At 42.7% G+C, this 25,053-nt stretch overlaps 1 protein-coding gene across 7 annotated transcripts in view; it reads right to left on the bottom strand.

The window, feature by feature from the left end:
* The window catches only part of GRIN2B (glutamate ionotropic receptor NMDA type subunit 2B), a 470,874-nt gene that overhangs the window by 205,777 nt on the left and 240,044 nt on the right, over nucleotides 1–25,053 (bottom strand). For all 7 annotated transcript variants that reach the window (XM_021092316.1, XM_021092318.1, XM_021092315.1 and 4 more), the window contains one exon: nucleotides 7,498–8,096. In XM_021092316.1, coding sequence (XP_020947975.1) covers nucleotides 7,498–8,096 — 599 coding nt within the window. The remainder of the gene's footprint in view (nucleotides 1–7,497; nucleotides 8,097–25,053) is intronic.

Raw genomic sequence — 25,053 nt, 5'->3', positions numbered from 1 at the left:
AATGTGAAAGTCTATGGAAAAGCAGAAGAGCCTGAATAATCCTCACATCTAGTCATTCCTCCATGAGCAGTTAAGGCTTGCTTTGCCTGAATTACAATCAGCAGTGAATGAATATATCTTTTAAGATGGTGATTAGATTCTTTGGTTATTTTCCCAAGTTTTTTTTTTTTTTTTTTTTTTTTGTGTGTGTGTGTGTCTTTTTGCCTTTTCTAGGGAGGCTTCCACAGCATATGGAGAGTCCCAGGATAGAGGTCTAATCGGAGCCGTGGCCACCAGCCTACGCCAGAGCCACAGCAACACAGGATCGGAGCCGCGTCTGCAACCTACACCACAGCTCATGGCAACGCCAGATCCTTAACCCACTGAGCAAGGCCAGGGCTTGAAACCGCAACCTCATGGTTCCTAGTTGGATTCGTTAACCACTGTGCCATGACGGGAACTCCGGTTATTTCCCAAGTTTATATTTCCTTCTCCACCACTGAGCAGATGAAGTCTCTCTATACACAGGTCGTGTCTTGCTTTACTGAACATTTCATGAGAAAATGGAGCTTTTCTTAGACTCTAGAAGATTTCTTTAATCAGGTAAAGGGTCACCATGCCTAACAGTCCACTTATAACTATGCATTCATGGAAACTTTGGGCTGGTTCACATATAAATTCTATTAAGTGTATCGATTTTACGTATTTGCCTTATCGTAAACCTGCCTGTGCCTGGCACTTCACAAATATTTAACAACTAAGAGATGGGGAATGACCAAGCAGCTTGTGCCCACAGTGTCTAAAAAACTAATTGACTCATGTATTTCTTAACCTCTCAGCACTTTCTAGGCCAAGAGAGTAAAGGGAGTGTCCCATAGGAAGAGTTCAACTAAGGGCTTTGAGAATAGGGCTTCTGCCCCAAGGTTAAAGGCAGACGGTGTTCATCACAGCGCTTTTATTTGCTTTTTCTATATTATTTATTTATTTATTTATTTTTATTTTATTTTTTTTTGCTTTTTAGGGCCATACCTGTGGCATATGGAGGTTCCCAGACTAGGTAATCAGAGCTGCAGCTGCCGGCCTACACCACAGCCACAGCAACACAGGATCTGAGCCACGTCTGCAACCTATACCATTGCTCACGACAATGCCGGATCTTTAATCCACTGAAGGAGACCAGGTATCAAGCTCATATTCTCATGGATACTAGTCGGGTTCATTTCTGCTGGGCCACAACAGGAACTCCCTATCACAGCTCTTTTTTTTTTTTTTTTTTGTCTTTTTGCCATTTCTTGGGCCGCTCCCACGGCATATGGATGTTCCCAGGCTAGGAGTCAAATTGGAGCTGTAGCCACTGGCCTACACCAGAGCCACAGCAACATGGGATCCGAGCCGCGTCTGCAACCTACACCACAGCTCACAGTAACGCCAGATCCTTAACCCACTGAGCAAGGCCAGGGATCGAACCCGAAACCTCATGATTCCTAGTCGGATTAACCACTGAGCCATGACGGGAACTCCCACAGCTCTTCTAAAAAGAACCTAATGAAACCCCTTTTCCCATCAGTCATCCCCATTTCTCAGAAGCTGGGCCAGATAAGGATTCTGGCCTTTTGAGGCTACAACTTCCACAGGGAAGGCATAATCTGGGGGTGACAGTGGGGGGTGGGGGTTGTGCAAAACAATAGTTGGGTAGGAAACCTGAGTTCACCAGGGGGAAATAATCAGGCAAGTTTCTAAGAGGTCATGCCATCTCTTAGGAAGGATCTCAAAGAACATCTGCTCTCTATCCAAGTGGCTATGTAGGAAGAGGAGGAGCACTGGATCCTCAGGACAGAAAGAGAACCCAGAGGTGAGTGACAGATGCGCCATCATCTGAGTGAGGGAGACAGACCAGCCAAGGATTGGAGGTACACTGAGAAGGAAATTAACCCTTACTTGCTCCACCAGGGATGTGATAAAGGAGAAATGTAACAGCTAACAATTCTTCTCTAGCTTAGGGGGATAAGGAAGGGTTTAGACAACCGGCCTCGTCACTTTTTAAATACTTATAGATTATCTGGTACCAGAAGATGTTCAGGCTTTTCTTGGGAACTAAGAAGATCCTTCACTTAGAGAACACAGGACATAAGAAATTCTCCAAAAGTTCCTGGCTGGAATAGGATGCTCTCAAGCACATCTTGGTATAGGGCTCTGTACCACATTTACTAATAAGGTATAAATGAATGCTAACAAGTCCCAGCAGATAATTAATTCTTAGTAGGGTTGTCATATTTAGCAAAATAATAATAATGATAATAATAATAATATAATAATAATAATAATAATAATATAGGAGCCCTGTTATATTTGAATTTCAGATAAACAACAAATTATCTTTTAATATCAGTAAGTCCCATGCAATATGTGAGACAGACTTAATACTAGGGAAAAAAATCCATCATTTATCTGAAATTCAAATTTAACTAGGTTTCTGTAGTTTTCCTGCAATCCTGGTAAAAAGCCTTGTCCAGCAGCCTAGAATCTGGAGACAGGCAACAAGTCTATAGAGCACCAAGCTTCCAGGAGTTAAGACGTGCTGGAATTTTTAACTAGTAAGTAAGGAACTTGGATATGTGATAAATAACATTCATTTGACAGCAAACAAAATAGTTCACTTTAAGGATCTTCTCTGAGAATGCTTATACGTCATTTTAAAAATGTTTCCTTGAGTAACTAACAAGTAAATCACAACAAATATGTATCTCTCTTTGGGATTCAGGATGGTGGAACCTCCTGTCTGGATTGTCTAAATGCAGACTCGAACTTCCTGCACATGGGAGGAAAGCCACAGTCTGGTCAGATATAAACAAGGGATTTATCTTCCCTGACAGAGGATTCTGAGGATAGACCACAGGGCCTGTGAATGCTACTGGATTTTCAGAAGGTGAGAGGAAAAGCCATTTTCTGACCCCGAATTCCGTCCTGGGCTGTGTCACCACCCCACTCCCCATACTGCCACCGAGGAGCCTTCCTGGGGCAGAGGATGCTGCTGCTGCTGCTGCTGCTGCTGCTGCAGAGGGAAGATAAGCATATGCCCAAAGGAAAAGTCCTCCTCCTCCTCCTCGTGAAATAACCAACCACTTGCAACAATTTTATTTGCAAAGACTTCCCGCTGTGGTGAAATGGTGTGGCAGCCTGGTTTGTTATTTAAAAGAGTGACCCTAGTGAGACCAGAACTCTGGGGGGTTGGGGGGAGGTCTGATTTCAGAGCTGGAGGAGGAGGAGGGGCCCTGACCAAGGGTGCCTAATGGAATTCCACCCCTGCGCTGGAGTGCTGAGTTCCTTAGTCCCTGTGAATCAGCCCCAATCCTTCCTGTGTCCTGAGAGAAAGCATATCCTAATACTAAGAGGAACTGGGCTTGGATTCTAGAACCCTGGGAAGCTGCATTTGGGAGGAGGGGAAGGAAAAGGCAGTGAAGAGTCAGGAATCCAGGTACATGGATGGGGGAGACAAGGAACAGAAGAGATCCAGCAGGCAGTTAGATACAGAAGCCTGGAAAAAAAACCCGGGAACTGGGGCAGGACAGAACATCCATAGACTAGGGAATCTCTTAGGGGACGAGTTCTCTGCTAAGTCAGAGATCTTTTACACCACATACTTAAGGAACCAAGGGAAGGTAGACTCTCTCTGGTTTACCCTGGGAATGTCTGAATAATCTGTACTGTGCCACCCTTGCTCTGCCCTTGAGGAGATGGAGCTGGGCATTTGTGATCCTCTTGACAATAACCTCTGAGGAAGGCATGCAGAGGGTTACTTGCCAAGGGGCCACGAGAGACGGTGACAAAGGTTCAAACCAATCGTGGTTTCAAAGATGCAGTGGTGGTTGGAGACCCGGCTTCAGAGATAATATTTACATTCTTCTAAGGTGATGTAAGCAGAATGGAAGAGAATGTCTTCAGATGGCTCTTGACCCTGCTTTCAGATCAAAGCAGGCCATCCTGATCCAGATTTATGGGACCCTAAGGCAAGACCCGCTTGATATCGTTGTGTTGTTTGGCAGATGTTTTCGTCTCCTTATTCCTTCACTGTTAGCGCTGGTTTTAGTGAACAAATTATTTGGGCAAATCATCTGGATAAGATTTGAATTTAACACTAAAGACCAGTAGAAAACATGAGTGGACAGAACTCAATAAATAGGCTTTCAAGGGGACCACTCTTGTCTTGCAAAGAGGAGCAGGGCAAGGTGGCTCCCTCTTTCGACAGAAAGGACACCACTTTCACAGGACTTGCAAAATAAAGCACGTGATTATAACAGTCTGAAGAGTGACTTTATTGGAACGGCACAGGCTGCAAGGAAGGCACGATAGTCCAGGGATCCACCTTCCAGTGGAAAGATGCCAAGACCAAATCCTGAAGGATGGAGAAAAGGAGGCAGGTGAAGGGACACCTGCATTTCTGTACAGGTGGTCAGGGCCACCTGGGGAGCACATTCAAGGCAGAGGGAGGAGCTGGGAAGGAGGGAATATAGCATCTTTGGAGGACTGAAATCAGTCTGGCATGGCAGGAATGAATGCAGTGTGGAGGGGAGAGCGTGGCACAAGACAATTTGGGGACGACAGGAAGGCTTATGCTGTGGAGGACTCTATAAACCATATTAAGGAGATGGGATTTTATTACAGGAGCAATGAAAAGCCACTGAAAGGTATTAAGCAAGAGAGTGATGAAATCACATTTTCATTTTAGATCACTCTGGCTGCAAAGGAGATGGAAAAGAAGCAGATTTGGGAGCCAGAAGATATTTAAGAGGCCTTTCAGCAAGGAGGGGAAGAAGAGATGGACTGGGATATGGCACAGGGGTGGGAGCGAGTGAAAGCGCTCCAGGGAAATCCATAGCCAAGGTCATGACTGACTACAAAGGGTCAGGACTATGGAATCAAGGACAGCTTGAACATTTTTATTTTAGGCAACTGGGTAACAGGTTGACCTTTTATAAGGGGTGCTGGTTTGCCTAGAAGTAGTTGATGGGAGAGGAGACAGAAGGTCAGTTTTGGATGTGGTCGGTTCTAGGATCCAAGGCCTCCAAAGGAACATGTGTAGTCACAGTTAGGGACAGATGTGGGGGCTCAAGGGAGAGGTTTCAGCCAGAGATGTCAAATTGGGGGAACTTACAGCCATTGATTGTATTCTCAGCAGCAGATAAGAAAAGAAGAGGGATGGAGGAATTCCTGTTGTCGCCCAGCAGTAATGAACCCAGCTGGTATCCATGAGGATGCAGGTTCAATCCCTGGCCTCACTCAGTTAAGGATCCAGCGTTGCTGTGAACTGTGGATAGGTCGAAGATGTGGCTTGGATCCCACATTGCTATGACTGTGGTGTAGGCTGGCAGCTACAGCTCTGATTTGACCCCTAGCCTGGGAACTTCCATATGCCACCAGTGCAGCCCTAAAAAGACAGAAAAAAAAAAAAAAAAAAAAAAAAAAGGAGAAGAAGAGGGTCTAGGGCAAACCCCGGAGAAGCCCCAATACTTAAGAGATGCATAAAGGAAGACAAGCATGTTTTCTTCTCAGGAAGTCTGAGACAGAATCACCAGTGAGGCAGGAAGAAAACCAAGAGAGTCTGTACCAACCAGTGGAGACAGATAACTAGGGATGGACAAAAAGAGCAGAGAGTTCAAGGTCAGGGAATGTTAGGATTGACTCACTGAGGCAGCCCAAAACCACTTTTTGTTTCAACTCTGAATTAGAAGCTTAAATGAGAGGCCCTGAGTCCAGGTCCCTCCCAGAAGTTAAACTAGGATAAGCAGGTACACACTGAAACTCCACTAAATGTATTGCAACTACCCGGAGTACGCTTCCTAATATTTTATTTCTTAAGCAGGATGGTGGTACCCGACTCTGAATTAAGTTTTTCTGAATATCCTTCTACATGTCTGATATAGTTTATAATGAATGTGGAATGGGTACCCCAAACGCATTGTTGAGTGAGAGACATTCAGGTGACTGAACGACATGTCCACTTATGTAAAACTATAGCATTATCTCCACCTAGGTATACACACAGAGACAGCTAGAAAGACGGTCACTAATTATTTCAGCCACGATTGTTTCTGGTTGGTCAGATTGAAGATCATTTTTTTTTACTTTCTCTGATGAGCTCTGCCACATCATTTGACTTTTTACAGTGCATGCATGTCGCAGTTTTATACAAAGAACAAAACCACAAAGCATGGTATAGGATTGTCTACCCCACACAGTCACAGGCTGACTCCTAAGAGGATGTCACAGCCAGATTTGAGGTGAGGTGAAGGGTGCAGAAACCCACCCACATTTTCTTATTAAAAAGCCAACGAGGAGTTCCCATCGTGGCGCAGTGGTTAGCGAATCCAACTAGGAACCATGAGGTTGCGGGTTTGGTCCCTGCCCTTGCTCAGTGGGTTAATGATCCGGTGTTGCCCGTGAGCTGTGGTGTAGGTTGCAGACCCGGCTCGGATCCCGCATTGCTGTGGCTCTGGCGTAGGCTGGCAGCTACAGCTCCGATTTGACCCCTAGCCTGGGAACCTCCATATGCTGCGGGAGCGGCCCAAAGAAATAGCAAAAAGACAAAAAAAAAAAAAAAGCCAACGAAGTGCAACCAGAAGAATTGCCTCTACAGCAGCGCTCTCACTCTTAAAGGCAGAAAGACGAGAAGCACAGGCAGGTGAAAAACCAAAGGATGGGTCCCCTTCATGCACCGCCTACAGACCCGTTTCCCTCTCCCTAAGGCAGAATTCCGAAGGTAAGTAGGCAGGGCCTCCCTCATTTCTGCCTGTCTCGGCTCTCACAGTGATCAGGTGTGTGGGCATCCGAAAGACCTGGGTTCACGTCCAAACTGAACCTCTCTCTTTCAGCATGACTTTGAACAATTTACACCGACCAGCCTATTCTCTTCCATGATAAAAAGGAAACAATCTTTAAAGGCTACCTAATGGGAGTTCCCCTTGTGGCTCAGTCAGGTTGTCCTTATGAGGATGTGGGTTCTTTGATCCATGGCCTCGTTCAGTGGGTTAGGGATCTGGTGTTGCTGCAGGCTGTGGCCTAGGTCCCAGATGTGGCTTGGATCTGGTGTGGCTGTGGCTGTGGCGCAGGCTGCCGCTGCAGCTGCAGCTCTGATTAGAACCCCGGCCTGACCCAGGAACTTCCCCATGCTGCGGATGTGGCCATAAAAATTTAAAAAATAAATACATTTTTTTAAAAAGCTGCCTAGTAGAGTTGTTGCCTTGAGGGTTAAATGCGGTCGAACGCACAAGACACTTAGAGTAAGACCTACCACATGGTAAGGGAATCTCATAAGTGGGTGTGGTTTTGTATCTCCTAGAACAAGAGCACAGCAGGCCAGCTGTGAGTGTGGAACACACCCATCATCACTAAACAATCGCCATCCTAGTGGGCACCTTCAACTTCTGGCATCTTGAACTGCTCCTCCTATGGTGTCTGCACCTCCAACCCCGCCTTGGAAACCCTCCCCGGACTCCCGCCCTCAGCGTGCCCCACACTCACCTATTTAGCATATTGGACTGGTAGATCCTCTTCTCATGGGTGTTGTAACAACTGCTCTTGGGCTCAGGGATGAAGCTGTGTTCGGACAGCATGTCGGAGGCGGCGGTGGTGATGATGGCGATTCCATCCCTCACTCTGGCAGGGAGGCCATAGTCCCATTCGTCATAGGACACAGAGATCAGCCCGGTGGGGAACTCCGAGGGCACTGTGTCTGTGTCGCCTGCCACCAGACTAGGCACAATCCACGTGTAGCCGTAGCCAGTCAGCCCTACTGAGTTGGCCACTTCGAAGATGTAGGTGGCTTCTTCTTTAGTACAATAAAGGAGGATGATGGGGCTTTGAAGTTTCTTGAGCTGGTTCTGGATCTTAGAATCTCCATCGTCCAGGGACATGTCCAGCAGGAGGACTTCCTCTAACTCCCAGCCCACGAAGCTATTCTCGATGGTGCTGCGAATCTTGTTTACAAAGTCCTGGTAGCCAGGGAAGTAGGTGGTGACGATAGAGAAGATGTACCAGTCATATTCTTCCATGATGTTGAGCATCACAGAAGCTTGCTGTTCAATCGATGGGCCAAACTGGAAGAACATGGAGGATTCATCCTAGAGTAGCAAAAATGCAAAAAAAAAAAAAAGGAAGAAAAAGAGAAAATAAATCAAAACAAAGATGGTGAGGGAGAATATGAACCCACTGGATTCAAAGTTTTGTGTTCATTGTTTACTTTTTCCATATAATGCCTTTAAAATTGGACATGTTTGAATTGCAAACATTTGTAATACCTTCCTTCCTAAAACCTTCCCCTTGAGAAAATCAACATGGGTCTATACTCTCCTTGTCTGAAATCCTTGGGGCTACTGCAGAGCCTCAGGCAGCTTCCTAAAATCAACTATGTTAGTATTTCTCTAGCAAAACTAGCAAAACGTATGAAGAGTCAGATAAAGTGGGATAAAGATTCTAAATGGTCTCATGTCAGCTCAGGTCAGGTTATGCTGTCAAATGAGTTATATAAACACAAACACACACTTTCCATTTTTTGAGCCTTTTGAACTTATCAACTGTCAATGTGTATCACTCAGTCAGAGTGAATAATCCACACCACCACCCACCTACCCTTAGATCTACCTGTACGTGGTACAGGCTCACAGGCCCAGCAGGTGGCTAACAGGGAAGCACACCATTGTACAAGATTTGATGAACAGATTTTCTATAGAGACATAAATTAATGGCACATTGAGTTTTCTACCTTCTACTAATGAGGTATGCAGGTAAGAGTAAGGCACACACAGTATCTGGCAGCTACGAGTTAGAAAGACTTGTATTCAAGGTCATCTATAATTAAGCTTTATTTGAGAACAATACATAGAGGCTTGTTTCTTCACTTACCTATACAATGCCACGGGGCTCTATCTGAGCTGTGTAATATACACAGCCCTCTGTCGATCCTAAGCATCTTATGTTTTCTGCCACCTTTTAGGGGAGAAGCCATTTTAAATTTCTACCACTTTAACCTGTATCTCACCTGCTATTCTGAGATGTCAAGCCCTGCGTTTTATCTTCACCTGACAACTGGAAGAATCTGAAACCACAAAGTGAAGAAGACCCTCTCAGCCCTGTCCTCCTCTTTCAGTCCATCTTCCCCTGACTTCCTCCTGGGTAATGGCATCTCTTTTCTTGCTCAATGGCCTTTATCTCCTATCTGATGGTTTATCTCCATTTTATAATTACCCAAGCTAACAAAACTGTGTCTTTCTCAAAGGGGCAGTTCTTTTTTATTCGCTAAACTGAAGCTTGAAAGTAGGATTATGAGAGATTAGGCTTTTAAACAAATTTATGCAGTGATTTCTTAGTTCAGGCACAGGGTGTTGTACAGCTGAGAAACTGCCGAGTATTTGGGGAGCACCCACTATTGAAAAAGAAGTGGAGGCTGGGAAATATCCAGCTGGTGTCCGAAGACCCTGACTTGGCAATGGAAGCTGCTGGCCCCTGAGCTCTGCCAGAGCTGTTGTTCGCTTCACGTGACTTAAATTCTTCACATTTCCCACTGGCAATCCAGAATGAAACAGCAGCTGCTTTGTCACTTGGGGGCAACTTCTTTCTGCTAAGGGTAAAATAGTGCTTCTAATGTCTCCCTCCCCTGGCTTAAACATATAGTCAAAGAGGTGTCTCAGAGGACCATGGAGTTCAGTGAAATAGAGCGGGTGGGGCACAGAGAATGGGGGTGGGGTGAGGAATTAATTCAGAATAGAACAATGGTTTCATGTTTGTTCATTCCAACTGTGGCCAGCCCCTGCTCCTGGGCTTCTACTTCCACACATGTATGCACTGCTCTTCAGGCGAAGCTGACCTTGTCCTTAGGTTAAAGGTTATTTTGGACAGCCAGGACAACAAAGCTTAATTATTACAAGACTTGTCAGGAGCCCACAGAGAACCACCATGATGGGAAAGGAAGGCCAGTGACAGAACTACTCACCCAGAATGGTCAGCACTTTAAAGAGATAGCCATTTGTTTTCCTTGTTACTTCTTGCTAAATTAAGGAATTGGGGGGATTCTCAAATGAGATGTAGCATCACTCGAGTGTTCACAGGTCTGGTGGACATAACCAAATGCACCTTAAAATGCAGAGGCTTAGGAAGAAAAGGATCTCAATTGTAAACAAAGTTAAGTCCACCCGTTCTATGACGAATATAATTTATCATAAGGAGGTTCTTGAATACTGACAAAGCTCCATCTACAGGGAAGCCACAGCTGGTTCAAGTACACAGCTAGGGTTAGCCTTGAAAGAAAACCCATGGGGGTCCACAGTAAATGAGCCCATGCTAATGAGATTGAATTTAAAAGAAAACCAATCTATTATAGTCCAACCTAACCCTCTCCTCTCTTAGTCTTCTCTTAAAACTCTCTCACAAGTATAAACGAGTGCCTAAAGAAACTGCCAGTACATGGGAAGAAAGCCAATATATGCTGAAAGTAAGAAGAGGAAAATTAATCTGGCTCCATCTTACCCCCACCACATGCTCATCTTACCTTCTAATCTAATTCTATCACCTTCCACAATCATCCTTTTCCTTTTTATTTTTTTATTTTTTGGTCTTTTTTAGGGCTGGCCCTGCAGCATATGGAGGTTCCCAGGCTGGGGGTCAAATCAGAGCTGTAGCCACTGGCCTACACCACAGCCACAGCAACACCAGATCCGAGCCGCATCTGTGACCCACACCACAGTTCATGGCAACGCTGGGCCCTTAACCCACTGAGCAAGGCCAGGGATTGAACCCACATCCTCATGGACCCTAGTTGGGTCCATTAACCGCTGAGCCATGGATGAGAACTCCATCATCCTTTTTCTGATTCCTCTGCTCCCATCAATGCCCAGTTCAACCATTTTATCTCACCAATCCTTCCTTAAAAGAAGGAGGTCTTATATGACCATTTTATCTGTGGCACCAAGAGGAGGTTAGAGAAATCAAAAAACAGAGTTATAGCTTCGGCAAATGTTTTCTGGTATAATGAGTAGTCCAGTGTTATTCATTTAGTTGACACATCCGTCTGGCGTATAGCAACCGGGAATGGAACAGCTCTTTTTCAACAAAGCTTTGGGCTAACTATAAGTTGTAAGCAGTGACAGGCTTTGCAAATTATGATCCCAGCCACAAATCAAAGAGCAATCTTCACGTGTGCATGGAGTGGAAAGGACTGGTGGCCATGCATCCATCTTTGCAGGCCTCCACCGTGGACTGTGAGCACCACAAGAGTAGCGTCTTCTAGGAGGAAGGACAGGCCTATAATTCAGTTTGCAGCTCACTTACAGTTTGCTTCTCCACTTACATTTTTATCTCCTAATGTCATTACAAAATGTTATGTGCAGGGGGGCCTTGGAGCAGTCCCCTCCTTCTGGGGAAGATTCCCAGTCAAATTTATCGCATGAATGTACTTCACCTTGCCTTGTGAGCATCTTGAAAGTGGTCCTAGGTAAAGAGCTACCATTACAGACAGGTGCAGTTAGCACAGAGACGGGACAATTGTACGTTAGACCCCATCAGTCTAGAACCGTTATGTTGAACCCCTCACCTTGGCGTTCATGGTGTTTATTTGCTAAGAAGGAGAAACAAAAACAGGTACTTTTTTCATTCTATTAACTGTCTCAGGAAATAACTGCCTAAAGAATTAGCAGTACAGGAGATTCTTGTTCTCACTACTGAGATACCCTACAGATCCACTTTAAACATAAAGGATTAACTACCCCAGCTAGTGATGGTGCCCCTAGCAATTGGGTTCAACTGTCAGCCCTCTTTGGGGGAAAGAACCACATGGCCCAAAGTCGTGTCCCCTTCCTGGGGGAAAGTGCACTGAATGACTGCTGTCATGGAATCTAAAGACCTGGTCCTCTTGTCTTAATTGTGGGCAACTCTGAAGGATGAGCCTGTCTTCGGAACTTTCCACAGGGTTGGCTTGAGCCTCCATGAAAACTGCATCACAGCTGTATTTCTCCCTCCACTCACTCCAGCCCAATCTTCCCTTCCTTTCATGGTGTTGATCTCAAGAACATGCCCTCATTAACCTCCTGTTCACTTACTTAGTCTCAGAGTCAGCTTCTCAGGGAACACAGCTTGTGATTTTTATCCATTTCCCTTTTCTCAATGTGGAAAAGAGACCGCTTACAAGAGAGAACATGGTACCTATTTTCAAATACAGAAATGACTTATTTGGTAAAAAATAAGTTTTTGCCCATTAGCACTAGAGGAGAACACTGGGAACAATGAGCAGAAATATTAAAAGGCACTCCTTGGCTCAGTGCAGAAAGTACATCTGCAACAATTATAGCTATTTAAAATGAAACTGGCCTCTTGAGGTAGGAAGTTCTCTGTTGCTATAAACATTTAAAAAAGAGATGGATTATTATCTGATAAAGGGATTCTCTCCAGCACTCATTTGGAAAATGTCATGCTCATCTTTGAGATCTAGCTCAATTGGCAGCTTTTTTAGCATATTGTCTTTTCTTTCTTCCTTTTTTCTTTTTTTAGGACCACACCTGTAGCCTATGAAAGTTCCCAGGCTAGGGGTTGAATCAGAGCTAGAGCTGCTGGCCACAGCCACAGCCACAGTAATGCCAGATCCAAGCTATGTCTGTGACCTACACCACAGCTCACAGCAAACCTGGATCCTTAACCAACTGAGCAAGGCCAGGGATCAAACCCACATCCTCATGGATATTAGTCACGTTCTTAACCCACTGAGCCACAACAGGAACTCCCACATATCATCTTTTCTAACTTCCCCTAGGTCAAGTTGGTTCTCTTTCCCTTGTGCCTTATTTATTGATTTAAAACTTTTAAATTGAAATATATTTGATGTATAATATTATATGTCATGAATATGCAAAACAGTGTTTTATAACTTTTAAAGATTATATTCCATTTATAGTTATTATAAAATATTGGCCATATTCCCTGTGGTGTAAAATATATCCCAGTAGTTTATTTTATATATAATAGTTTGTATCTCTTGATCCCCTACCTGTATATCGCCCTTCCCCCTTACTCCCCACTAGTAACCACTACTTTGTTCTCTAGATCTGTGTCTGCTTCTTTTTTGTTATATTCACTAGTTTGCTGTATTTTTTTAGATTCCACATATAAGTGATATCACACAGCATCTGTCCTTCTCTGTCTGACTTATTTTACATGGTATGCTATTCTCTAGACTTATCCATGTTGCTGCAAAAGACAAAAATTCATTCTTTCTTATGGTGAGTGATATTCTATTGTGTGTATTTGTACACACACACACACACACACACATCTCACATCTTCTTTATCCATTCATTTGTGATAGACATTTAGGTTGTTTTCATGTCTTGGCCATTGTAAATAATATGGCTATGAACACTGGGGTGCATGTATCTTTTTGAAGGAGTATTTTTTTTTTCAGAAGTATACCCAGGAGTGAAATTGCTGGGTCATATGGTAGTTTTATTTTTAGTTTTTTGAGGAACGTCCATGATATTTTCCATAGTGGCTGCACACATTTACACTCCTGCTAGCAATGCATGAGGGTTCCTTTTTCCAGCAGAAAGGAAATATATCCCATTAAAAATATATATGTTTCTCAAGAGCAGGAATTATGTCATCTCTGGATCCCTAGGTGGCACATGAAAAACATTTAAATGCTCTTGTATTAATATTATAAAGAAGTTTCTTTGGAGTTCCCGCTATGGCACAGTGGGTTACGTATCCGGCATTGCTGCAGCTGTGATGTAAGTTGCAGCTTCGGCTCCAATTAGATCCCTGGCCCAGGAACTTCCATGTGTCATGGGTGTAGCCAAAAAGGGAAAAAAAAAATTCCTTTAAGGGTGGGTGACAAACTGAAATGAACTTGATGGTCTCAACTGGTTCCAAATTCCTATGGTGATGGCACATATCTACTTCACAGAAATAAGGTATGCCTGGATAGTTGTGCATTTTTACAAAATGTGAGGGGGATCCACCTGGGAGTCAGCCAGAGAGACAGAAGGTGTACCAGCCACTTCATCCCTCTCTGCAGCAAATTCCTTGACAGCATCATCTATACTTAACTTCTCCCAACTCCTCCTTTCCCATTCTCTCTTACACTAACTCCAATCAGACTTCTGACCCTACTACTCCACTACAAACATCTTGTGAAAGGCAGTGGTGACCCTGGTATTGCCAACCCCAGTGTCCATCTGCAGCCTTTGACTTAGCTGATCGCTTGCTCCCAGAGAGGCTTTCTTCCCTTAGTTTCCAGGGCTTCACCATCTCTTGACTTTCCTCCTGCCTTATTGGTTGCTGTCCCTCTCTCTTTGCTAGTTCCTTCTCTTCCTTCTGACCCTGTGAAGCTGGAGTGCCTCAGGGCCAATCCTTAATCCTCATTTCATTTCCATCGATATTTATCTCCTGGGAAATCTCATTCAGTCTCCTGATTTCAGACCCATTTCTACACCAATCTCTCTCACACGACTTATCAAACCACTTATTGCACAGCTCCACTTGGAAATCTTCAAAACACATCTCCAACACTTCCTAAACTGAACTCAGCCTTTCTCATTGCAGTAAAGGCAACTCTATCCTTCCACTTTCAGCTCCTCTCCTTCTCTGAATTCCCATATTGGCTCAGGACACCTGGATTGCCTGACCTTCAAATGGCACCTAGAACATTCCCTTTTACACCCACTCTGTTTGAGCCACCCTCATCCTTCACCCACTCACTGGAAGAGCCTGCTAACGGGCCTCCTTGCCTCTGCCCCGGTCTCCTACAGTCCATGCTCAACAAAGGAGCAAGATGATCCTTTTAAAATTTAAATCATAAGATGTTACTCTCTGCCCCAAACTCTCCATGGTCCCAACTAACTAAAAGGAAAAAGCCAACATCCTTGACTTGGGCTCCCTTGCTCCTCAGACTCTTCCTCTCCTCCAAGCATGCTGACTATTCTTAGATAGACTAATTCCTGTCCCAGGCTTTTATTCAAGCTATTTCCTCTGCCTGAAACACTTCTTCCAACTACCCAGGTATCCACAAGACTAACACAGACACCTGTTTCAAGTCTTTGCCAAAACCTCACCTTCCTTTTTTTTTTTTTTTTTTAATGTCTTCTTGCCTTTTCTTGAGCTGCTCCCGAGGCATATGGAGGTTCCCAGGCTAGGGGTCCAATCGGAGCTGTAGCCGCTGGCCTACACCACAGCCACAGCAACGTGGGATCTGAGCCGCGTCTGCAACCTACACCACAGCTCACGGCAATGCTGGATCCCCAACCCACTGAGCAAGGCCAGGGATCGAACCCGCAACCTCATGGTTCCTAGTTGGATTCGTTAACCACTGCGCCACGACGGGAACTCCAACCGCACCTTCTGAACAAAGCCTCATCCTGACCCTGCAGGGCAACACTACAGCTGCCCCCTCCTGTCACAGGTAGTCTGAGCCCCCTTATCTCACACCACTTTTTCTCTTTGCCATAGCATTTATCACCATCTAACAGGTGACCTGATATATTTATTATGAACACATTGCTCTTCCTAACCAGAATGTAAACACCGTGGGATCAATTTATTTGTTCATTGCTGTAACTTAGCACCTAAAACAGGGCCTGGTCCAAAATGGACTCAGTAAATATTTGTTCAATTTTAAAATGTAGTAATTGTGTGTGTGTGTGTGTGTGTGTGTGTGTGTGTATGTGTGTGTGTGTGTGTGTGTATTCACATATTCTTTGTCCATTCATCCATCAGTGGGCACTTAGGTTGTTTCCATATCTTGGCTATTGTAAATAATACTGCAATGAACATGGGGAAGTCACGTATTTTTTTCAGTTAGTGTTTCTATTTTCTTCAGATGAATACCCAGAAGTGGAATAGTTGAATCAGATGGTAGTTCAATTTTTAAATTTTTGAGGAACTACCATACTGTTTTCCATAGTGGCTCTATCAGTTTACATTTCCACCAACAGTGCATGAGTGCTCTCCTTTTTAAAAAAATTTTTTTAAGTTTTATTGAAGTATAGTTGATTTGCATGCGTATTCTCTTTCCTACACATCCTCACAACACTTGTCATTTCTTGTCTTTTTGATTATATCCATTCTAATACGTATGAAGTTATATTCCATTGTGGTTTTGATTTGCATTTCTCTGATGATTAGTGATGCTGAATATCTTTCTGTGTGCCTGTTGGCCCCTGCATATCTTCTTTGGAAAAAAAAAAGTCTATTCCAGTCTTCTGCTCATTTTTAAATTAGATTGTTTGTTTTCTGCTATTGAGTGTTATGAGTTCTTTATATATTTGGATATTAATCCCTTATCAGATATATGATTTACAAATATTTCTCCCATTCAGTAGATTGCCTTTTCATTTTGATGATTTCCTTTGCTGTGCAGAAGCTTTTTAGTTTGATGCAGTACCACTTGTTTATTTTTGCTTCTGCATTACTCAGCCATAAAAAAGCATGGAATCTTGCCATTTGTGACAACATGGATGGACCTTGAGGGCATTATGCTAAGTGAAATAAATCAGACAGAGAAAGACAAATACCATATGATTTCACTTATATGTGGACTCTAAAAAAAACCAAAACAAACAAATCAAATCAAATCAAAACGAAACAAACGAACAAAAACACCAAGTTCATAGGCACAGAGAACAGATTGGTGGTTGCCAGAGGCAGCGGATAGGGGTGGATAAATTGGGAAAACGGGGTCAAAGGTACAAACCTCCAGTTAAAAAATAAATACATCACTGGGATGTAATGTACAACATGATGACCATAGTTAATAATACTATATTGCTTATTTGAAAATTGCTAAGAGAGTAAGTCTTAAGTGTTGTCACCACAAGAAAAAAGTTTTTATAATATGTATGGTGACAAATGGTAATGAGACTTACTTCAATCATTTCAGTGTTTACAAGTATGATTATATCATACACTAAAAATTAATACAATGTTACATGGCAATTGTACTTCAATAAAAACTGCAACAATTGATGTTGCAACCAGCTAAGTCTCAAATCTAGTTTTTATCTTTGTTGGCTATCCAATTGATAATCTGTTTTTCTAGTAACTTAAGTTCTTTCACATTATTCAAATCCTAGTCATTTAGAACATCATAGGGATTATGATCCTTTTCTATTTTTATTTTTTCCATTATAGCTGATTTACAGTGTTCTGTCATTTCTACTGTTCAGGAAAGTTACCCAGTCATAAGTTACCCAGTCATGTATCATATATCATAGCAGGATCATAATCCCACCTCATATAGTAGTTCTTTTTCTCACATTATACCCCATCATGTTCCACCACAAGTGACTAGGTATAGTTTCCTATGCTATACAGCCAGATCTCATTGCTTATTGATGCCAGTCCATCCCACTCCCTCCCCCTCCTCCTTGGCAACCACAAGTCTGTTCTCCAAGTCCATGAGTTTCTTTTCTGTGGAAAGGTTCATTTGTGCCATATATCAGATTCCAGATATAAGCGATATCATATGGTATTTGTCTTTCTCTTTCTGACTTACTTCACTTAGTATGAAAGTCTCTAGTTCCATCCATGTTGCTGCAAATGGCATTATTTTGTTCTTTTTTATGGCTGAGTAGTATTCCATTGTGTACATATAGCACATCTTAATCCATTCATCTGTTGATGGACATTTAGATTGTTTCCATGTCTTGGCTATTGTGAATAGCGCTGCAATGAACATATGGGTGTATATATCTTTTCCAAGGAAAGTTTTGTCCAGATATATGCTGAAGAGTGGGATTGCTGGGTTATATGGTAGTTATATATTTAGTTTTCTGAGGTGGGATTATGATCCTGCTAGGACATTAATGTAGTTTCAGATTAAATAAATCTAATTTTTCTCCTAGTACCCCCTCCTCCTAATATACAATTTAAAAAAAATCTTTCTGTTTTCCTTCTAAATTCAGTTCTTAAGGAACTGTGTTTAATCAAAGGCTGGAACTGCTAGGCTTTTGCTGAAAACTTTCTCCACTACCACTGACGTAGGAGGCAAGTGTAGAAATGATGGTCTGAGAGGTCAGGTTCACCCTGGCTGGGTTAGTCTTGGGTATTCCTTCTCTATTTCTCCCACACTGAGCACAAGGAGAAGAATATGGGCAGAATCTCTCTCCTCTCCCAACTTGAAGGGGATTTTCTCTCCCCATCTAACTCCTCCCTCTTTGGTGACTATAAATTCTGATTCCAACCATCCCCTTTTTTAAGGTGAGAGAGGCTTGCGTTAGCTCCTTAGGGTGGGTTTGAGCAGTGTCAATTTTGTGAGCAATGCCTTGCACAAAAGGGGAAAAAAAATGCCCAATGTTCTCCAGCTGCACCATTAATCAGATGTACCATGACTGAACCACACAATGGAAGATCATGGAAAACCATGATCTTCCCTGCCAGTTAAAGGCCAGACCCATTCTTTTTAAACCCTTGAACGCAAATGAAAACACTCTGGCTTTTCAAAAGCCCATGAACAGATATTTGAGCAGACTGAGCTGGTCTAAGAGCCATTCTAGATAACTAAACAGCACCCACAGGAACCAGTCTTCTTTTTCTTATTTGTTCTTTCTGAAGATAATTTTTCTGTCTCCTTTTTTTGCCCCATTTTCTTCCTTGAGTCTCCCTCTTGGATATGCCTCAATAGCTGAACTTAAGCCACAGCTGAGAAACACTCTAAAAGTATTCACTCTGAGAATCTTGACAAGGTTCTTCCCATTCTAGGTCTCAGGGACAATTTTATAGCAAGAAAGAAAGCTTACCAGCAACAGTTGGGGCAATGAGAAAAGAAGGATAAAAAGGCTGACTTCCTCTTGGTAAGATACCCGAAATACAGAATTAAGTCAGGCAGCAAAAGGGCTGGAGGAGACCACAAGAGCTTCCAGAATGTGCCTGTGCGCCTCCGGAAGGTATCAAGATGCCAACATCCTTAACAACACAATTGCATTTTATCTTAAATTAAAATTCCTCTCTATGGCTTGTGCCATTATGCACATCAAAACAACTCTCAGACGGACTGACTTGTATCTTTATTAAAAGGTTCTTTTCTATAAAAGAGAGAGCTGACAAGTTCAGCAACAATCACATGCTGTGACTGAATAAATGTACTTTTAAGTAAAGGCAGGCGAAGAAGGTAGAGGAATAGGAAAACCTGGGAAAAATGAAATAGAGAAAAAAATAGCATAAATATTGAACTAACAGTATTAATTAGAATATCAATATCAGACTCAATTTATTTATACAAGTTTACAAAATGGAGTGTGTTCAACATGAATATAGACCTGGGCATATAACAGGATTTTAAAACGGGGGCATTATAAAACCAAACCAGAGCTCCTGATGTGGTGCAGTGGGTTAAGGATCTGGTATTGCCACAGCTGTGGCATAGATCACAGCTGCAGCTCAGATTCGATCCCTGGCCCAAGAACTTCCATATGCTCTGGGTGGGCACCCCCCAAAAAAGAAAACACTAAACCATACAAATAAGGAGAAAACAAATATTAGGTATGAAACACTAAATCCAAAACTGCCTATACTATCAAAATCTCTCCATTTAACTTAAACCAAAAGGGTAGAGTTTACAGAAGAATTTTGATCATTATTAATGAGCAAGGTGAGGTGCGTGCCAGTGATGATACTTTATATATTAGCGGCATTTTTCAGAATGAAGATGTTGATACTTGTCTCAAATACATTCACATTCCCATCATTTCAGGTGTATTTGCTCAGAGCATCACATTCACATACCGCTGGGGGTAGGGAACTGGGGAAATGCCCAAAGAGGGGGAGGGTAGAAAAGGCATTCTATATCAGGTCACGCTAAGAGTGCGGGTACCTCATTCGTTGCTGAAAATAACAAAGCACTGGGTCTTGATACTGTGATTATGTTCATACACATGGGTCTCTTCAAGAGATCCCTGGGAAACAAAGTTCTTTGCACTTCTGTCCCTGCTCTGTATACAAAGATGAGGCATCTGTGAATTTAGGATTTGGACCAATCGTGCTCATTTGGCAGGTTAACAAGCCATTGTCCCCAATGGCAGAAAGAAGTTTTTCTCACCAAACATCCAGTGATCCATTTTCCCAGGTCTCCAGACTGGGAAACTGATCACCAATTTGCTCACATAAAGCCAAGTACGGCTGTTGACAATTAATGCAGCTTTGGATTCATTCATTTGTCCCAAACCAATTTGGTCTTCCATCTAAAAGAGGCAACATATTTTGAAGGGCTCCGGAAATGAAAATAAAATTGCATACAGGCAGATTAAAAAAATATATATACATCCTCAACAGCTTGTCAGCACTTGCCTATCTCAGCTTCATTTGATCGTAGGACTTAGAATTTTAGCCACCAGGCATGCTTTCCAACCTTATACCAGGACTGGCCATGCTCCATTCTCACCAAGAACATCTTCTACAGCTGACTGGGCTGCTCTAAGCCCAGTATCTGGAGCACCTGATGTGAGCCTGGCTGGGTGCAGACGTGCCAGCCCAGAAGAAGACTTCATCATTAACAGACTCACCACGTACCCAGTCAAGGTTTCTTCCTCACATCCTGTGTTTTACTCCAGTCTCTGTTGGATGAGGAGACCTACTCAGAACTCCTGACTCTTCTGCAGAGACCCTGACACATTGCAGACACCCTTGTGGCAGGACCCTGCTCCCTCTCTCTGCAGACGCCAGCAGAGGTTGGACACCCCTTTCCTACCCTTCACAGTGAGACATTTATGTTGCTTTGTCCACTGTTGAACTAAACCCCTGCATTCCCACACCAGTCTGAATCACACCGAGTGGGCTATGTGGGCCCAAGTAGGTCTCTTGGAGCTTGCTGACCCTTACCCTGTGGCAGGCAAGGTTAAATCCAGTCCCCCCACCCCACCACTCTGTCTCTCCCTAGACCCCTTGTTCAGATCCCAGGATGCCTGACCTGCAAAGAGCACGGGGTCCAGTATTTGACTGGTTACATCTAAGTTTATTTGAGATTTTCTTTGTTCACTTTATACCGAAAATTGCTCTCGTTTTCCAGAATTATTCAACTCTTACTTTTGCTATGCCTCATTTTTGCCTGCTGGCTAAAAGCACTGAAAATGGCAGAGTTCAGAGTTCCTAATTGCTTATCCTTCATTTTCTTTCCCTCAAGCCCTGAGAAGCATGGGTATATGAAGTCTCAGTGAGTACACAACACAGTCTGCTGGACCCGGCTCCCAGCATCTGCCTGACACAGGGAGATGCACACAATCCCGTCCATGTTCTTAGAAAACACCTAACTACTTCTTTATCCATACACAGATGGAATATCTGTCTTAGAAGGTACAGAACGATGTAGACCCAGCTTCCAACGAAGTCCAGGGTTACTCTCTGGTCTAGCCCACTCCCCACCCCCTGACATAGCAGTACCAACCCTGTCCATCTCCCTGGCCATTTTGTCACTGCTGTCATCAGTACTGAAGACTAAGCTGAGGCTTCTTCCTTCTCTGACTCTCTTTTCCCACAGGCCTCGTTCCACAGATAAAGACCCCATTGGGATGTCCTATCTGGCCTACAGCTTTAGCCCAACCAGTGTTTCCACTGTCCCTTCTGGGCCCTTGGGTAGCTGAAATGCTGTCAGAATCTCAACTTGACTCTGGAAGATTGGCCAAGCAGGGGCGAGCAGCGGCCATAACTCAAGGGAGGTAGTGAAGTTGGCAAGATCTTCCCTGAAAATAAGAACTTGACAAGTAAAGGAATGGCCCATTATACATTCTTATTTTGAAGTTTTTTTGTTTGCTTTTAAACTACATTCAGTGGTCTCCCACATTTCTATGGTTCATAGACTTCACCTGAATACTTTTCCTTCCATGGAAGCATTCAAGCAGAAAAAGAGCTCTTTAAGATAAAATGCCAATTGGCACTTCAAACAGAAAGCAGCTCAGAGCCTAGCCATTTGCCCATCCTCTTCAGCCTCCCTGGAGTACAGAGCCGTTGTTACAATCAAACACTAGCACTCACATCTAGTCCTTCACGTTGGGGTCTCTGCCTATAGGTGAGTCAACCCAGACTAGTATGATTCTTACATATTCTCATTATCTTTAGACCCAGCAGTAAAGCAAGTCACCTCTCAGGCTCAAATGAGCTGGCTGGAAATTGTGATCCACACTGCCCAAAATAAGATGGCGGACCCTGATGGCTCACCAATGACAGCGGTGCTAATTTGGTACTGAAATGTTGACACTGCCTAAGCACAGCTTAAACTCTCTATTAAATAATTATTGCCCAGGATCCCAAAGAAGACGCATTAACCTGAGTGGCTTGAGAAGACACTGGCCCATCGCAGAATAGGCCCACAGTGAAACTGGTTTTGGAGACTGTGACGTGGAACTAGATTATTTTCCAATCCTTCAAAGAAAATTCTGCAATTATTCTCAGTTACACAGGCCAGTGAGTGCAGCAATCCTGACTTTCAGAAGTTCTTCCTAATGTCTAGCTTGATTCCATCATGCTGCAGATGAAGCTCACCGGCTCTCATATTTTCCTTGGTGAAAGATCCTCGAAAATTTTATCGAACTAAATTAAAGTGATGTCAACTTACATAATGGTTTGAGATTTACTTCATGTATAAAGATTATTATTATACTTATTCTCAGCCTTCTCTTCCTTAGCCTAAACAACCCCCTTTACTTTTCATTTATTATGGTTCTTACTACAACATTTGTCTAGTTTACAGTGTACTAGGTGCTACACATGTATTATGTCAATTAATTCTTGTATCTCTGTGAAGTTAAGTCCTGTTACTCTCTCTGTTTCATCAACAGAAAGAGTGAGCTTTAGAGAAGTTAAGTCACTCACCCAAGGTCATGGCTGGTTTGAGAATCTAGCCAGGTCTGACTTTATAGTGTACTTCACCACCATACCACACATCCTCAAGCTTCCTTGAATCATCTCTGTGGCTCCCATCTGAACCATCTACATCTACATCTACACCTCCTGTTTTAATTGTGAAGCACAGAATGACCACAGTGATCTAGTAAAAGTCTAACCTCTATCTGGTATACTACAGAGACCACCTCCACGAATTTCTTAAGCTTCACCCCTATGGCTCTATCCGCTAGCACAACAGTGCTGCTAACCAGTAATGGATTTGGTACATGTTATCACTCTACGGTATTCTTCTACTGGACATCATACAACCAGTTCTTTATGATCTTATTAGTTGCTTGCTAATCAATCAAATATGTGTTAAATGTCCATCAGGTGATGTGGGAGAGACAACATGTAAGTGATCCTCATGGAACTAGAGACTCTCATACTAAGTGAAGTAAGTCAGAAAGAGAAAGACAAATACCATATGATATCACTTATACCTGGAATCTAATATACGGCACCAATGAGCCTTTTCACAGGAAAGACACTCATGGACTTGGAGAACAGACTTGTGGTTGCCAAGGAAGAGGGGGAGGGAGTGGGATGGACTGGGAGTTTGGGGTTAGTAGATGCAAACTATTGCATTTGGAGTAGCTAAGCAATGAGATCCTTCCATATAGCCCAGGGAATTATATCTAGTCACTTGTGATGGAACATGATGGAGGACAATGTGAGAAAAAGAATATGTACATATATATGTATAACTTGGTCACTTTGCTCTACAGTAGAAATTGTCAGAACACTGTAAATCAACTATAATGGAAAAAACAAAAATCATAAAAGTAAATAAAACATTCAACGCCAAATATATAAATAAATAAATAAATAAATAAGTGATCCTCAGAGTAAGCTAACTGGATAAGGTCATAATATACAGAGTAACTGAGGGCTTTCCTAAGTCAAATGATCTAACATAAAGTTTAAAATATGTGTCATAGGAAAGATGAGGAGAGAGGGCAGTGAGGCTGGACATCTATTTTTTTAAGTTCTTTTTACTTCTTTCTGTCTTTGCCAGTTCTCCCACCAGTTCTGTGTGGTGAGCAAATTAAACACCCATGCATTTCAATCCAAATACCAGACTATGGATAGAAATATAAGTATCACTGGCCTTGAGCTCAGCCTTAGATCTGTCCTCAGCTGTACAAAGAACCTCTGATGTCCACATTTCAGGCAGCAACGTCAGGGCTGATAGAAATACCATATAGTATCACATCCAAAGCACTCCATCATCTAAATGAATTATATATAAATATTTCTCCTTGATCTACCCAGCTTTTCATTTTCATCTCAGAAGATTAGATTAGTATGACAGGATGCGTCTTTATGAAGTCAAGCTACCCAGTTACAAAAACCCTCTTCTCTTCAAATGATTGCAAATTGATTTTGTTAATATTCATTTCCAGTGTTCCTTCAGAAAAGCTAGAGGAATGATATTTCTAGTCTTTGCTTTCTCTCTATGTGCTTTTTTTTCTTTACTCGGGACTTTTTCCTCTGGTCCTCCAACAGTTTTCGATAATTGCGGGCATCATTAAGAGATGAATTATCTTAGTGTTCCTTGCATAAAGAAGACCTGGGATGGCAAAATTAAATCCAGGCAACTCGCAAAAGGAGCCTGATACCAAATTTTCTCCAGTTCAATTTATTAGTTTCTATGCCCCATTCATTTAAAAATACATAGACAACTACCCAAACGCTATCAGTTCTCAAAGCTCCCTCCATGTCTATTTAAGAAACAACATAGTTCTTTTTAATCCCATTTGCCTACTGAGAAACCAAAGGTATATTTTAAGAACTGCTTTTACTCTTGACTTCATGAAATTAAGTGAATACACAGTAGCAATGGCATCCTTGCTTATTCACACATTAACACAGTTTCTCACCTTTGGCATAAAAAAAAAAAAAAAAGACACATCTGAACCAGAGGTGCTTCCAGGTATAAATGGGGTGAGACTCAATGTTCTTGTCTATAAGCTGATGCTTATGTTGGTTACATATGCAAATTTATTAGCAAAGTTACTAGAAGTAATCAGTTCAATTTCACACAAAAAGGAAAGATGTCTTGGCTCTTAAGAAAATATTTCCTTGTATTGACACTTCTGAGTTCCACAATGGTGCAACGATTATCCAAATTATCTAGACAGAGTCCCCAAAAGACCCCCTACTGAG

This window comes from Sus scrofa, chromosome 5, assembly GCF_000003025.6.
Source record: "Sus scrofa isolate TJ Tabasco breed Duroc chromosome 5, Sscrofa11.1, whole genome shotgun sequence".
NCBI classification, from domain to species: Eukaryota; Metazoa; Chordata; class Mammalia; order Artiodactyla; family Suidae; genus Sus; species Sus scrofa.
The sequence above is the reverse complement of the archived record's forward strand: the minus strand, read 5'-3'. Positions and strand labels throughout refer to the sequence as shown.